Source organism: Bombina bombina, chromosome 7 (genome assembly GCF_027579735.1).
Source record: "Bombina bombina isolate aBomBom1 chromosome 7, aBomBom1.pri, whole genome shotgun sequence".
NCBI lineage: Eukaryota > Metazoa > Chordata > Amphibia > Anura > Bombinatoridae > Bombina > Bombina bombina.
Window position 1 is genome coordinate 185700031 of NC_069505.1, and position 16008 is coordinate 185716038.

Sequence of the window (16008 nt, forward strand, 5' to 3'; positions counted from 1 at the left end):
TTAAAACAACAAAAATTTTGGTGTTGACTGTCCCTTTAACGGATCCCCCTCATTGACCCTCCTCCTCAAAGACGCAGACATTATTTATTTATTTTTTTACTCCCTGGAGCGTGGTCGAGTGGTCCCTCCCACTCCCACCTTCTCCAGCGATGGGCCACCAGCCCACCTCCCTCCTTAACCTCCCACCTACTAACAATCGGCACCACCTCTGTCCGATGCAGAGAGGCCCTCTCTGCAAATCTATTTCTGCAGTGCTCCACTCATGAAGGCATGCAGAAATAGCACAATCTCGCTATTTTGAGCGAGATAGCGGCAGAGAGAAGCCTAGGACTACATCGACATACACGGTACGTCGCTGGTCCTTAAGGGCAAAACGACCAGCGTTGTACAGGGTACAGTGCTGGTCGTTAAGGAGATTGTCCTAGAAGGACATTCGCAATATAAAAAGGCTGTGGCTATCTGCCTTATACTGTCACATGCTAGTCTCTAAATAGAGATTTAAGCAGAAAATACTATTTTAAAAATGTTTAAAATGTACTTCTATCATAAAATTTGTATCGTTCTCATGTTATTCTTTGTTAAAGAGCTTACATGTCTCATACACTATATAGCAGCAAACACTGCTTCTATCTAGTTAAGGTTGCTATATTGTTGCTTTAAGGGAGAACAGATGAAAAATACATATGTTTAAAGAAATGTTTTAATAATGTTACATTTTAAGAACCCTGACATGAATTTTTAAAGGACCACTATAAGTTCAATATATTGCATCTTTTTTTTTTTTTTAAACCTTTATAAACATATTTGTCATAGGATGTCTTTATGAATTTCCTACCGGATCGCTGCAATCCTATTTCTAAAAAAATTAATGTTTCCGAATCCACTCCGTGGGTAGCTGACGGTCCTAGCCAATCCGGTGTGCAAACTGCAGTTTGAAGATGGCTGCCGAATTTCGAATAGCTCATATGCGGAGATTGCGCAACGTCATCCACAACGTCACTCCCTTCCAGACCTGCTTCGACACAGAGCGTTATTCCCTAAGATGTGCTGGAAATTGCGGTTCATTAAGACACAATGCGCAAGCGCTATTTGGCCCGTTTTTGTGCGCATGCGATTGTGTACAAATTAGTATTATAATAACATGCGAAAACGATTGGTTGATTGTTTTATACACGTAGGGGCTAAAATAGTGGGCTGGATTAGATGACTTTATAGACGAAAAATTCAAAACGGATTTACAAGTTAATGAGGCTTCGTTTTGAAAGAGTTTGAGGTTGGTAATTTTGATTTCATAAATGTAATTTAATTTAATTTTTTGTTTTAATCAAACAAAAAAACGGTAAAACTTTGTAATCCTTTAATGTGTCCTCCTTTTAAGCGGCAATATGGCAACACTATATCTATTGCTCCTGCAAATGTTAACATTGTTAAAGAGATAGGAAAGTCAAACGTAAACTTGCATGATTCACACAGAGCAGGTCATTTTAAGACACTTTTATATTTGCTTCTATTTTCAGATGTGCTTTGTTCTCTTGGTATCCATTATTGAAAAAGAATATGCACATATCCTACACTAGTGGGAGCTAGCTGCTGATTGGTGCCTGCACACACACGTGTCTCTTGTGATGGGCTAACTAGATGAGTTCAGCTAGCTGCCAGTAGTTCAATATTGTTTCTTCAGCAAAGGATAACAGGATAATGAAGCAAATTTGATAATTAAGTAAATTGGAAAGTTGTTTAAAATTGTATGTTCTATCCAAATCATGAAAGAAAATGTTGTGTTTCCTGTCCCTTTAAAAAGGTATTCTTTAAAAACTGCTGCCGTATAGTGCTCCAGATCTACCTAGCTGCCTGCTATTCAACAAAGGATACCATGAGAACAACATAATTTTTAATAATATAAATAAATTGGAAAACTGTTTACAATTGCATGCTCTATCTGAATCATTTAAGAAAAAAAAAAGTGGGTTTCACATGCCTTTAATGTAACTATAATGTAATATACACTCATTCATATAGCTTGCTTCTGCTTTTCACACACTCCCTAAAAATGCTGTAAGTCAAATTCTGTAACTCAAGTATGCTCCAAAATGTCTGACTGGACTGCATACTACACAGTGTTTGTTTAGAGCAGTGCGCAAACATGTTTACAAACATGTTTAGCCCTAATTGGCCACAATAAAAGGAAAATAAAACAAACTCTGGCTTTTCAGAGTTTTACACATTATTAAAATGATTTTTTACATATATTGTTTATTTGTGTGTGTGTGTATGTATATATATATATATATATATATATATATATATATATATATATATATATATATATATATATATACACACACACACACATACACATACATATAAACACACACTCACTATGCTTAAATAAAAATTATTTTCATGTCCCTTTTTATTGAGACACTGAATTATAGGCCAGATCAATCCATCATTCTGTAAAAACTAAAAGACACATATGGTTATACAATTGTACCTCTAATGTAGGCAAATTGCTGTGAAACACCCTTAAGTCTAGTGTCATTAGTACTGTGCATGTGCTTCGCCTTCTGCCAACGCTACACACACCGACACACTCAGCAGCTATAGAACAAAGTAAGGCAGGGCCTGACAAATAATAGCACCCATTGCACATTAGCTATATTTTCAGACGCATAACCTTTTTAATTAATGTACATATATCTATATACAAATCCTGTTTTACTTCCTAAAAGCATGTGTTGTTGGCTCCTAAATATCTGTAGGGGAAAGAAAATGTATTTTGGGGTTTATAGTTCTAAAAAAACATTATAGATTTAACTTAGAATGCCTACATTACTATATTCCTTTAATATTAGGTTAGTGATAGCAGACAGTGCCACCCGGTGGCCAGGTAGTGTAATGCTAACACCTTGATACAGCAGACCACAGCGATGATTCAGCTAATATTGCAGGGACATATAATTAGATCCTGCTATTAACGCTGGGCATTAGGAGTCAGACATTATTCCTCTTTAGGAGATACAGCTCAGTGTATATTTAGCAATACATGTATTTTAATAACTATTTTTTATCATGGTTTATAACCATCTCAAGCTGGGGCAGCAAATCACAAACTGTATCAGAATAATAAACCAGTTAGCACCATCCTATTCAAATCCCCCCATGTTAATGTGCTTAACCTTTTAAAGCCGTTATGCTGTTCTATTCCGTCATAATTACACTGGGCTTTAAAGCTGTTATGACTGAATAGAACGTCATAGCCAACGGCTGTCCTGAAGCCTTCTGTGCTTTCAGGATTTGATCGTGGTCTGGAGGGCGTTCCTAGGGTTGTAGGGACGCCCCCCAGACGCGATCCAATAATTGAAATCTCGCGATCGTGTGCACGATCGCGTGGTTTCAATTTGTCTACATCGGAACAATTGTTCCGATGTAGGCACTTTAGCCTTGACATGAAAGGGTTAAAGGGATATGAAACCCAAATGTTTTCTTTTATGATTCAGACAGAGCATGCAATTGTTATCTTTATTTGAAAAAGCAAAAATATAAGCATAGGAGTCTGCCCATTTTTGGTTCAGCACCTGGGTAGCGCTTGCTGATTGGTGGCTAAATCTAAAATATACTGCAGAGCATTACGATTTTGCAGACATTTTTTTAAATCTATGTTCATTTCAAGAAAAAAAAAAAGAAATAAAAAGAAATAAAATGATTTATAAGTTATCATTTCATTAGTGATGAATACAGCAGTCACCTAATGCCACTTGTGATGTCACTAGAACACATAGCATAAAGCATACACATGAAATCAGCGTAATACAAAATATGCAGCAGGTTGCACACACCTAACAAGTAATCAGAACAGTGATAGCTTAGAATAGGAACTAGCATTTATTAAGTGAAAGTATACAGCAAAAATATGAAACGCAATATGGCTGATGTCAAATCTGAGGTTTCTGTTCCTTTTTTGTACTTGGTGCATAAAGGGACATGAAATCCAAAATGTTTATTTCATGATTCAGACAGAACATACTGTTTTAAATATTCTCTTGGTGTCCTTTGTTGAAGAAGCAGAAGCAATGACCTAATGGGAACTAGCCGAGCCAGTGACAAGAGGTATATATGTGCAGCCACCAGTCGGCAGGTACTGAACCTACCTAGGAATTATTTTCAACAAAGCAAATTAGAGAATAGATGCAACTTGGAAAGTTGTTAAAACTGCATGCTCATTAAAGAGATCCTCAGACAAATTCAACTGATGACTGGTTTTCAGGAATAAAGCCTGAATATGCACAGTGCTCAGCACTTTTACTTTACTGCAATTCCAATAAATGATGCCAAGTAAGAGCATTGCTGCATCTGCTTGTAGGTGAAATAAAGCAGGGAATTTGTTGAGGGCAAATTAGCTCTCCTCACTGTTAACAAATAGGAGCAATACTCCCAAATGTGGGATACAGAGCAACATTTTACATCACTTTGAATTTCCAAGATATAAACATAGTTCATCAAAAAAGTGACAATATCCAAAGCTGCCAAATGAATGGATCCCAGATTTGCATATACTGTATAGCCGGCTATTAGATACCAAACTGGCAGATAAGAAATCCAGTCCTCTGTTAGCCCCGAGATTAACACGACACAGCAATATGCTTTAACCCTGTCTTGCAGTAACAGACACCTTGCTTACAGTGACACTTTCATACTGAGCTACCTATACCATCCCCTGGCTTGTAGGAAGTGCATAGAAAAAAACAGGGGAAATCTGTCACTCAGATGTAGCTAGTGAATGAAACGTCACAGATTCTCGTTTCACAATGTTTTTAGAATTTAGCCATCACTGTTTAAGCTTTAATCTTCTTTTAACAAGTGTAATTAAACCTCTCCCTGTGCACAGCTTGCATTGACTACTTGATACCTACACTTCTTCCCTGTGTTAGCTTCATAATTTGTACCTTCCCTAAATGTCCTTGTCAGTCATCATTTTACACAACTCACAAATACGTCCTTCTTCCTGTCTAATTTATGTTACCTCTCCCATCACTTGACATGACTCATTCCAAGACTCTGCACTAGTTTGTACCCCCCATCAAATGGCCTCATGCACCCCTTCCTTACAGGAGCTACCCCACCAGCTGACCTTCCTGAACATGCCCTTCTTTATGAGTGTCCCTTTACTCACTCTGAGTATAATGCTTCCTCTAATCCCCTGTCACACACACACGCCTCTTACATAAATTACCCTATAGATGCCCTTCTTTATGAGTGTCCCTTTACTCTCTAGGAGTATAATGCTTCCTCTAATCCCCTGTCACACACACACGCCTCTTACATAAATTACCCCTATAGATGCTCTTCTTTATGAGTGTCCCTTTACTCACTCTGAGTATAATGCTTCCTCTAATCCCCTGTCACACACACACGCCTCTTACATAAATTACCCTATAGATGCCCTTCTTTATGAGTGTCCCTTTACTCACTCTGAGTATAATGCTTCCTCTAATCCCCTGTCACACACACACGCCTCTTACATAAATTACCCTATAGATGCCCTTCTTTATGAGTGTCCCTTTACTCTCTAGGAGTATAATGCTTCCTCTAATCCCCTGTCACACACACATGCCTCTTACATAAATTACCCATATAGATGCTCTTCTTTATGAGTGTCCCTTTACTCTCTAGGAGTATAATGCTTCCTCTAATCCCCTGTCACACACACAGACCTCTTACATAAATTACCCCTATAGATGCTCTTCTTTATGAGTGTCCCTTTACTCACTAGGAGTATAATGCTTCCTCTAATCCCCTGTCACACACACATGCCTCTTACATAAATTACCCTATAGATGCCCTTCTTTATGAGTGTCCCTTTACTCTCTAGGAGTATAATGCTTCCTCTAATCCCCTGTCACACACACACGCCTCTTACATAAATTACCCTATAGATGCCCTTCTTTATGAGTGTCCCTTTACTCTCTAGGAGTATAATGCTTCCTCTAATCCCCTGTCACACACACACACGCCTCTTACATAAATTACCCCTATAGATGCTCTTCTTTATGAGTGTCCCTTTACTCACTCTGAGTATAATGCTTCCTCTAATCCCCTGTCACACACACACGCCTCTTACATAAATTACCCCTATAGATGCTCGTCTTTATGAGTGTCCCTTTACTCACTCTGAGTATAATGCTTCCTCTAATCCCCTGTCACACACACATGCCTCTTACATACATTACCCATATAGATGCTCTTCTTTATGAGTGTCCCTTTACTCTCTAGGAGTATAATGCTTCCTCTAATCCCCTGTCACACACACATGCCTCTTACATACATTACCCATATAGATGCTCTTCTTTATGAGTGTCCCTTTACTCTCTAGGAGTATAATGCTTCCTTTAATCCCCTGTCACACACACATGCCTCTTACATAAATTACCCCTATAGATGCCCTTCTTTATGAGTGTCCCTTTACTCACTAGGAGTATAATGCTTCCTCTAATCCCCTGTCACACACACATGCCTCTTACATAAATTACCCTATAGATGCTCTTCTTTATGAGTGTCCCTTTACTCACTAGGAGTATAATGCTTCCTTTAATCCCCTGTCACACACACATGCCTCTTACATAAATTACCCCTATAGATGCTCTTCTTTATGAGTGTCCCTTTACTCTCTAGGAGTATAATGCTTCCTTTAATCCCCTGTCACACACACACGCCTCTTACATAAATTACCCATATAGATGCTCTTCTTTATGAGTGTCCCTTTACTCTCTCTGAGTATAATGCTTCCTCTAATCCCCTGTCACACACACAGGCCTCTTACATAAATTACCCTATAGATGCCCTTCTTTATGAGTGTCCCTTTACTCTCTAGGAGTATAATGCTTCCTCTAATCCCCTGTCACACACACAGGCCTCTTACATACATTACCCATATAGATGCTCTTCTTTATGAGTGTCCCTTTACTCTCTAGGAGTATAATGCTTCCTGTAATCCCCTGTCACACACACACGCCTCTTACATAAATTACCCTATAGATGCCCTTCTTTATGAGTGTCCCTTTACTCACTCTGAGTATAATGCTTCCTCTAATCCCCTGTCACACACACATGCCTCTTACATAAATTACCCTATAGATGCCCTTCTTTATGAGTGTCCCTTTACTCTCTAGGAGTATAATGCTTCCTCTAATCCCCTGTCACACACACATGCCTCTTACATACATTACCCATATAGATGCTCTTCTTTATGAGTGTCCCTTTACTCTCTAGGAGTATAATGCTTCCTTTAATCCCCTGTCACACACACATGCCTCTTACATAAATTACCCCTATAGATGCCCTTCTTTATGAGTGTCCCTTTACTCACTAGGAGTATAATGCTTCCTCTAATCCCCTGTCACACACACATGCCTCTTACATAAATTACCCTATAGATGCTCTTCTTTATGAGTGTCCCTTTACTCACTAGGAGTATAATGCTTCCTCTAATCCCCTGTCACACACACAGGCCTCTTACATAAATTACCCTATAGATGCCCTTCTTTATGAGTGTCCCTTTACTCTCTAGGAGTATAATGCTTCCTCTAATCCCCTGTCACACACACAGGCCTCTTACATACATTACCCATATAGATGCTCTTCTTTATGAGTGTCCCTTTACTCTCTAGGAGTATAATGCTTCCTGTAATCCCCTGTCACACACACACGCCTCTTACATAAATTACCCTATAGATGCCCTTCTTTATGAGTGTCCCTTTACTCACTCTGAGTATAATGCTTCCTCTAATCCCCTGTCACACACACACGCCTCTTACATAAATTACCCTATAGATGCCCTTCTTTATGAGTGTCCCTTTACTCACTCTGAGTATAATGCTTCCTCTAATCCCCTGTCACACACACATGCCTCTTACATAAATTACCCTATAGATGCCCTTCTTTAGGAGTGTCCCTTTACTCTCTAGGAGTATAATGCTTCCTCTAATCCCCTGTCACACACACATGCCTCTTACATACATTACCCTATAGATGCCCTTCTTTATGAGTGTCCCTTTACTCTCTAGGAGTATAATGCTTCCTCTAATCCCCTGTCACACACACATGCCTCTTACATACATTACCCATATAGATGCTCTTCTTTATGAGTGTCCCTTTACTCTCTAGGAGTATAATGCTTCCTTTAATCCCCTGTCACACACACATGCCTCTTACATAAATTACCCCTATAGATGCCCTTCTTTATGAGTGTCCCTTTACTCACTAGGAGTATAATGCTTCCTCTAATCCCCTGTCACACACACATGCCTCTTACATAAATTACCCTATAGATGCTCTTCTTTATGAGTGTCCCTTTACTCTCTAGGAGTATAATGCTTCCTCTAATCCCCTGTCACACACACATGCCTCTTACATAAATTACCCCTATAGATGCTCTTCTTTATGAGTGTCCCTTTACTCTCTAGGAGTATAATGCTTCCTCTAATCCCCTGTCACACACACATGCCTCTTACATAAATTACCCCTATAGATGCTCTTCTTTAGGAGTGTCCCTTTACTCACTAGGAGTATAATGCTTCCTCTAATCCCCTGTCACACACACATGCCTCTTACATAAATTAACCCTATAGATGCTCTTCTTTATGAGTGTCCCTTTACTCTCTAGGAGTATAATGCTTCCTCTAATCCCCTGTCACACACACACGCCTCTTACATAAATTACCCCTATAGATGCTCTTCTTTATGAGTGTCCCTTTACTCACTAGGAGTATAATGCTTCCTCTAATCCCCTGTCACACACACATGCCTCTTACATAAATTACCCTTATAGATGCTCTTCTTTATGAGTGTCCCTTTACTCACTAGGAGTATAATGCTTCCTCTAATCCCCTGTGTCACACACACAGGCCTCTTACATAAATTACCCTTATAGATGCTCTTCTTTATGAGTGTCCCTTTACTCACTCTGAGTATAATGCTTCCTCTAATCCCCTGTCACACACACACGCCTCTTACATAAATTACCCCTATAGATGCTCTTCTTTATGAGTGTCCCTTTACTCACTAGGAGTATAATGCTTCCTCTAATCCCCTGTCACACACACATGCCTCTTACATAAATTACCCCTATAGATGCTCTTCTTTATGAGTGTCCCTTTACTCACTAGGAGTATAATGCTTCCTCTAATCCCCTGTCACACACACATGCCTCTTACATAAATTACCCCTATAGATGCTCTTCTTTATGAGTGTCCCTTTACTCTCTCTGAGTATAATGCTTCCTTTAACCCCAGGTCACATACACAGCCACTCACGTGAGTTACCCCTGTACATACCCTTTACTCCCTATCAGTATTCTACCCCCGCCTCCTAGCCTTTAACCATACTAGACAATAGTTGACATCTGCCCCAAGTGCCCCTGTGCCTGTTCCCTCAGTATGACGTAGCCTTGCACTCCTGTACTCCCCATTGCCAAGCTGCTGCCCCACTATCTCATCACCTTGTCTGACAGACACCTGTCCCTCCTCATGTTACCCCTGCCCCTCCCCTTGCCCTTCATGTTACCCCCCACTTCTACCTGCAAGCGCATGGCCACCAGCTCTTTCCTCTGCACTTACCCCATAAACCACTCCATGTCTGCGGCCTACTCTTGCTCAGCTCATCCTCGGTCTCTCCCGCTCCCCGGCTCCGGCTCTTGCTCCGGCGGAAGTAAACACAGCACCGCCCGCAGCACGCACACTTCCGTGTCCAACGTCATTGCGCGATGCATCATGGGAGTTCAGCTGTCAGATTGTTCGCGCCCCAGGGGTGTCTGGGAATTGTAGTCTCTAAAAGTAGAGTAAAGTGTTATGTATATTCTTTGAGTTTGGCTAGAAGTGGTTTTAGCATTGTGTGTAACTCAGATATTCCCAGTGAATTGTCAAAGTGTCACAGACCTAGAAGAGTCTCACATGACATGGCACCTTGAAGAGTTTAACATGGCATGGCACCCAGAAGAGTCTTGTGAATTTTGTACAATTTACCCAGAAGAGTCTTACATGGCACTGCATCTCTAGAAGTGTCTGACATGCAGAGCAGACATCCAAACTCTCCCTGAAGTTCAGGGAGTCTCCCTGATTGTAATAGCAGCTCCCTGATGCCAGCAAATGGAATGCAATCTCCCTGAAACTCCAAGTACTATGATCCAATGTGGCCCAAATCCAGAAAAGTGTTTCTTTAAAGGGACATAACACTAATTTTTTCTTTGCATAAATGTTTTGTAGATGATCTATTTATATAGCCCATAAAGTTTTTTTTTGTTTTTTTAAAAAATAAAAATGTATAGTTTTGCTTATTTTTAAATAACATTGCTCTGATTTTCAGACTCCTAACCAAGCCCCAAAGTTTTATGTGAATACCATCAGCTACCTTCTCCAGCTTGCTCCTGTTTGTGTAAAGGGTCTTTTCATATGCAAAAGAAGGGGGAGGGGGGAGTGTCTTATTTCCCACTTGCAGACTTGCAGTGGGCTTTCCAGCTACCTTTTCAACAAAGCTAAACTGAGAGCTTCTAACTAAATTTTTAAACGGTTTAATATTGGATTTTTATATCAGTATCTGTGCATCTGATTCTTTATAGTAGTGTCTATTAAAGGGCCAGTAAACCCTAAAAAATAATGTTATATAATTCTGCACATAGTGCAGAATTATATAACATTATATTAGTGCAAGTTTTTTATTATATAACATCTCCGGTATTTTTAATAAAAATAAGAGGGTATTCCAGACCCGCCCTCTGTGCTCTACTGAGCGGGTCTGGTTTTTCTTCAGAGCGCTTCGGGCCAGCTGTTTAGTCACAGCCCGGCCCGATCGCGCCATAACATTCAATGCAGCTTGCTCCTGCTGTTAGACAGAGCAGGAGTGAGCTGCATTGAATGTTATGGCGCGGTCGGGCCGGGCTGTGACTAAACAGCTGGCCCGATGCGCTCTGAAGAAAAACCAGACCCGCTCAGTAGAGCACAGAGGGCGGGTCTGGAAAACCCTCTTATTTTTATTAAAAATACCGGAGGTGTTATATAATAAAAAACTTGCACTAATATAATGTTATATAATTCTGCACTATGTGCAGAATTATATAACATTATTTTTTAGGTTTACTGGCCCTTTAAATACAGTTATATGAAAATGAGTGTATACTGTCCCTTTAAGGAATGCCTTTAGTTGCTGGGACGTTATAGAACCCTCAAAGCATGCATCAGTAACCAAAAAGCCCCCACTGATTTTAATAAAATAAAAACACAAATACTACCTTATTTGCTGCACGTAATTAAACTTTGTATTTTAAAATATTTAAGCATTCAACAAGCATACGATCACTGGAAAATAGGTTTGTTGTATGTGGTTGTGCAATAAAGCTACTTTTTTTAATGTGGCTTTAGTGGGAAACTACTTTAATGATAAGTCTCTATCTTATTTAGGGTTTCAAGGTATCCAATATATAACTGGGAGGGGGGGTGGCGGTGCAGTAGCATCTGAAGCCACCTCCCTGAAATTAGTTTTTGCAGGTTGGGATGTCTGGACATGGCAGGACAAGCCTGAAGTTGGCTTCTTATTCGGCCAGCTTCTTATTCGCAGAAGTTGGCTTCTTATTCAGCCAGCTTCTTATTCGGCAACTGATGACAATCAGCCAAAAAAAAGCTGTATAAACAAAATATCTATAATTATTTTTATTTTAAATAAAATAATAGACTTTCCCAAAACCTAAACAAACTTACATTTTATACAAATACATGTTATATTGCAATAAACAGATGGTTAACATGGCACAATTTTGGTTATGTTTTAAATAAGTAACTTGTATATTGAAAGGGTTAAAATCATTTGAAACACTGATTTATATAAGGATATATACAGAGTGTGAGCCCCTTCACAAAATGCACATGTTTTCGGACTGGCCCAATGCCTTTTTATGGTGAACAAACGTGCCATCCTTGCTGTCATGAGATGCAGGACACAGCATAGAAGGTACAACACTATTTTATTGCAGCGCATAGAAGTATACAGCTTGTACAACCCATCTAACTTGGTAACTGCGACATAGACAATAACGGCCCTAAACCACACCCCCATACAGTGACGTCACTTCCCACTCTCATCACATCTGTCCCTCCATCAGTAAGAACTACATAAGACCTTGGTTCTGGAGAGCGTCCAATTACCGTGGCAGGGGTCTTCCATTTCTTCTCATCATCCAGTTTAACTCTGACACTTTGCCCCACATTCAGCTCCTGCAAGGGCCTCACAGAGTGTTTCCTGTCGTAGAAGAATCAATAGCCCCTTTAAGCCTCTTCATCCCTCTTTAAGGACCTCGTCCCGAGGAACAGAGCTAGTTGGCTGGAAGACACCCACAGAGGGTAGAGTGGTGCGAATCTGACGTCCTAGCATCAGCTGTACCGGGCTAAAACCCATGGCTTGAATGGGAGTCGCCCTATAGGCCAAGAGGGCTAGGTACGACTCAGATTGCTTAAAAATGAACTTTGTTGTTTGAACTGCCCTTTCAGCCATTCCATTGGCCTGCGGGTAATGTGGACTCGACGTAGAATGGACAAAATCATATTCACTGCTGAAAGAACTGAACTCCGTGGAAGCAAACTGCATTCCGTTATTATACACTAACTCCATTGGTATGCCCCACCGGGCGAACAAGCTCTTGAGACGATAACGGCTTGACTTGTGATCTCATTCAAGGGTGCAATCTCCAAATACCTGGAATAGTAGTCAATCACGACTAGGTACTTTTTCCCGTGCAGTTCGCACAAATCAGCAGCTATTTTCTGCCACGGGCCTGCAGGCAGCGAAATAGAAATCAAGGGCTCCCTTCTCTGAGCAGGCCGGCGTTCCCGGCAAAAGGCACATTTTGACACATGGCTTGCGATGTCAGAACTGATCCCAGGCCACCATACTGCGGTAGCTGCCCTTTCTCTGCACTTTGTAATGCCTAAGTGGCCATCATAAATCCTGCTTAACATCTCCTGCCGCATGCTAACACGAATAACAATGCGGTCCTGGAACAGCACCAACCCATCCAGCTCTGGTGGCTGCAACCTTTCTGACTAGTAAGAACTTAAAGACATCCAGGCTGCCCGGCTCTCGGGCCAACCTTCTTTTATGTACTTAATAACTTCTTGAAGGTCAGTATCTAAATATGTCTCCTTTCTTATTTGCTCTAGCTTCCCTGATGAAATGGATTTGGATGCCAGGACTGAATCTACATACACTTTCACATCTGATTCCGTTGAAGATTCTTCAGCAGCAGCCAGTGGGAGCCTGGAAAGTGTATCTGCCACTACCAGTTGTTTCCCCGGGACATGCACTGCCTGAAGGTTGAACCTGATCATCAGAAGTCTCTGGCATCTTAGGGGTGTTTTGTTAATATCATAGTAGTTGATTAGAGGGACTAGCAGTTTATGGTCATTCTCCAGACTAAATTTCTCTAAACCCACTAGATAACGCTGGAAGCGCTCACAGGCCCAAACTGCAGCCAGGCACTCTTTCTCAATTTGGGCGTATTTCGACTCAGCAGCCGTCAGTGTACGGGAATAGTAGGCAATGGGATGTAGTTTGTTCTCATTCAACTGCAGGATGTCGGCCCCTAACCCATAACTGCTCGAATGAGCACTAACCACAGTCTTTTTAGAAGGGTCGTGGAACCCCAACACTGGGGCAGACCCCAGCAGGGACTTGACCTGCACAAAAGATTCTTCCTGTGAAGGTCCCCAAACCCAGGCAATATCTTTCTTTAGCAACTCTGTGATAGGGTGTAGTATTGTGGATACATCTGGAATAATTCACAAGGCCCAATATTTGTCTCAGCTCATGTACATCAGAAGGACTTTTCATCAGTTCAATAGCAAGGATTTTATCAGGGTCCGGCTTGATGCCATCCCCATTGATAATATGCCCAAAGTAACATAACTCAGCCTTCCTAAAATGGCATTTCTCCTTATTTAATTTCAGCCCGGACTCTTTAATGGTCTGCAGCACACAGCCCAATCGCTGATCATGTTCTTCCAATGTAGACCCATACACCAAAATGTTGTCCATGACGACTGCCATGTTCTCGTGGTCCCTTAGGAGAGAACTCATCTCTCTTTGAAAAATTTCAGGAGCAGAGGATATCCCAAAGGGGAGTCTGCAGAAGCAAAACCGACCTACCGGTGTAATGAAGGTAGTCAGTTTGCGGAACTTTGGATCTAGAGGTATCTGCCAGAAGCCGCTGGAAGCATTCAGTGTAGAGAAGAACTTCGTCCCAGCCAATTTCAGAGCTATGTCTTCAAGTGTTGGCAGCACATATCTCTCTCTCTTTACCGCCTCATTCAGCCTTTTCAAGTCTACACAGATGCGTACCTTCCCGTTTTTCTTCACAACAGGCACAGTGGAGGCACACCAGTCAGTTGCTTCAACAACCTCTTCAATATCTCCCATATTCTTCATACGCAGAAGTTCCTTCTCCACTTGAGGCATGAGCGGGAACAGAATTCTGCGAGGAGTGGTAATGTTGTATGGGACTGCGTGATATTCGGACTGGGTTGCAATTCAGTAGGCCCAATTCACCAAACATGTCTTCTGAAATCTCATTCACTCTGGCGATTAGGCCCAAACCACAGGCTGCTTTTCTGCTCAATAGGTTGTTAATACACTGACCTCTAATCACATGTACCCACATGGTGAATTTCCTCTCCTTGTACTCGCAGCTGGCAAGAAATTTCCCCGCACAATCGATGCGGCAACAGGACTATGAACTTTTGATGTAACTTTCGCCAGCTGAGGCTGTCGAGGCAGTTTTATAAATGCTGCAAGGGAAATAACAGTGATGTCTGCTCCTGTGTCAATCTTAAAGGCAACTTTGGCTCCCATTACAGTAAGAGTAACCCGCCAATCTTCATCTGAACCAGACTGTTCAACAACGGACCCTATGTCAGGGTGCCAGGAATCAGACTGAGACGAGAAGTGCAAAAATAATCACACCTTTATTAATAACAAAAAAATAATAAAAAGTCCACAAATCAAATAACAAACCAGGAGTCAAAACCAGAGCTGGTAGTCAGACGAGCCGAGTCAGGAGCCAAAGCGAATAGTCAGACGAGCCGGAATCAGAAACAAGGAAAACAGCAGAGTCAGGAACAAGCCAGGGATCAGGAACCAGGAAGGACGTCACACAGCCAGGTAATACACAGGAACTCTCACAAACAGGTCTGATACAACGCAGAGGCCCTTTAAATAATAAGTGATGACATCACAATTCTGAGACTGCATCCTGTCTCACACAGATGATGCACACCAGTCTGGCCATAAAAGGAAGTGCAGGAAATGAGCAGCATCCTCCACAATGCACCATGGATAGCAAGAGAGTTGAATAAAATGGCTGCCAGCAGCACATGGAAAACAAAACAGGGAAAAAACCCTGACAGTACCCTCCCCTCAACGACCCCTCCCCCGCGGGAGGACAAAAGGCTTATTGGGGAAACGGTCATGGAAGGCACGGAGGAGGGCGGGAGCATGAACATCAGAGGAGGGAACCCAAGAACGCTCCTCCGGACCGTAGCCCCTCCAGTGAACCAAATACTGTACACGGCCTCTGGACATACGAGAGTCAATAATGCTGCTGACCTCATATTCCTCATAGTTGTCAACAAAGATAGGACAGGGACGAGGTAACACAGTGGTAAACCGATTACAAACCAATGGTTTCAAGAGGGAGACATGAGAAACATTGGAGATGCGCATTGCAGGAGGAAGGTCAAGAGCGTAGACCACAGGATTGACCCATCGGAGTATTCGAAAAGGACCAACATAAATGGAAGCCAGTTTATTGGAAGGCACACAAAGGTTCAAGTTGCTAGAGGACAGCCAAACTCTCTCACCAACCTGGTAGGAAGGCGCGGGCAGACGCCTACGATCAGCCTGGAACTTTTGGCGCTGCATAGAACGATGAAGGCAATCCTGAATCTGCACCCACGTGGAATGGAGTTGCCA

At 41.6% G+C, this 16008-nt stretch overlaps 1 protein-coding gene across 1 annotated transcript in view; it reads right to left on the reverse strand.

Annotated features, from left to right (window-relative positions):
• The window catches only part of MOB2 (MOB kinase activator 2), an 86213-nt gene extending 76453 nt beyond the window's left edge, over positions 1-9760 (reverse strand). The window contains exon 1 of the mRNA XM_053720481.1: positions 9615-9760. Within this exon, the coding sequence (XP_053576456.1) occupies positions 9615-9631 (17 nt within the window). The 5' untranslated portion in view covers positions 9632-9760. The remainder of the gene's footprint in view (positions 1-9614) is intronic.
• Between the last annotated feature and the right edge of the window lie 6248 nt (positions 9761-16008).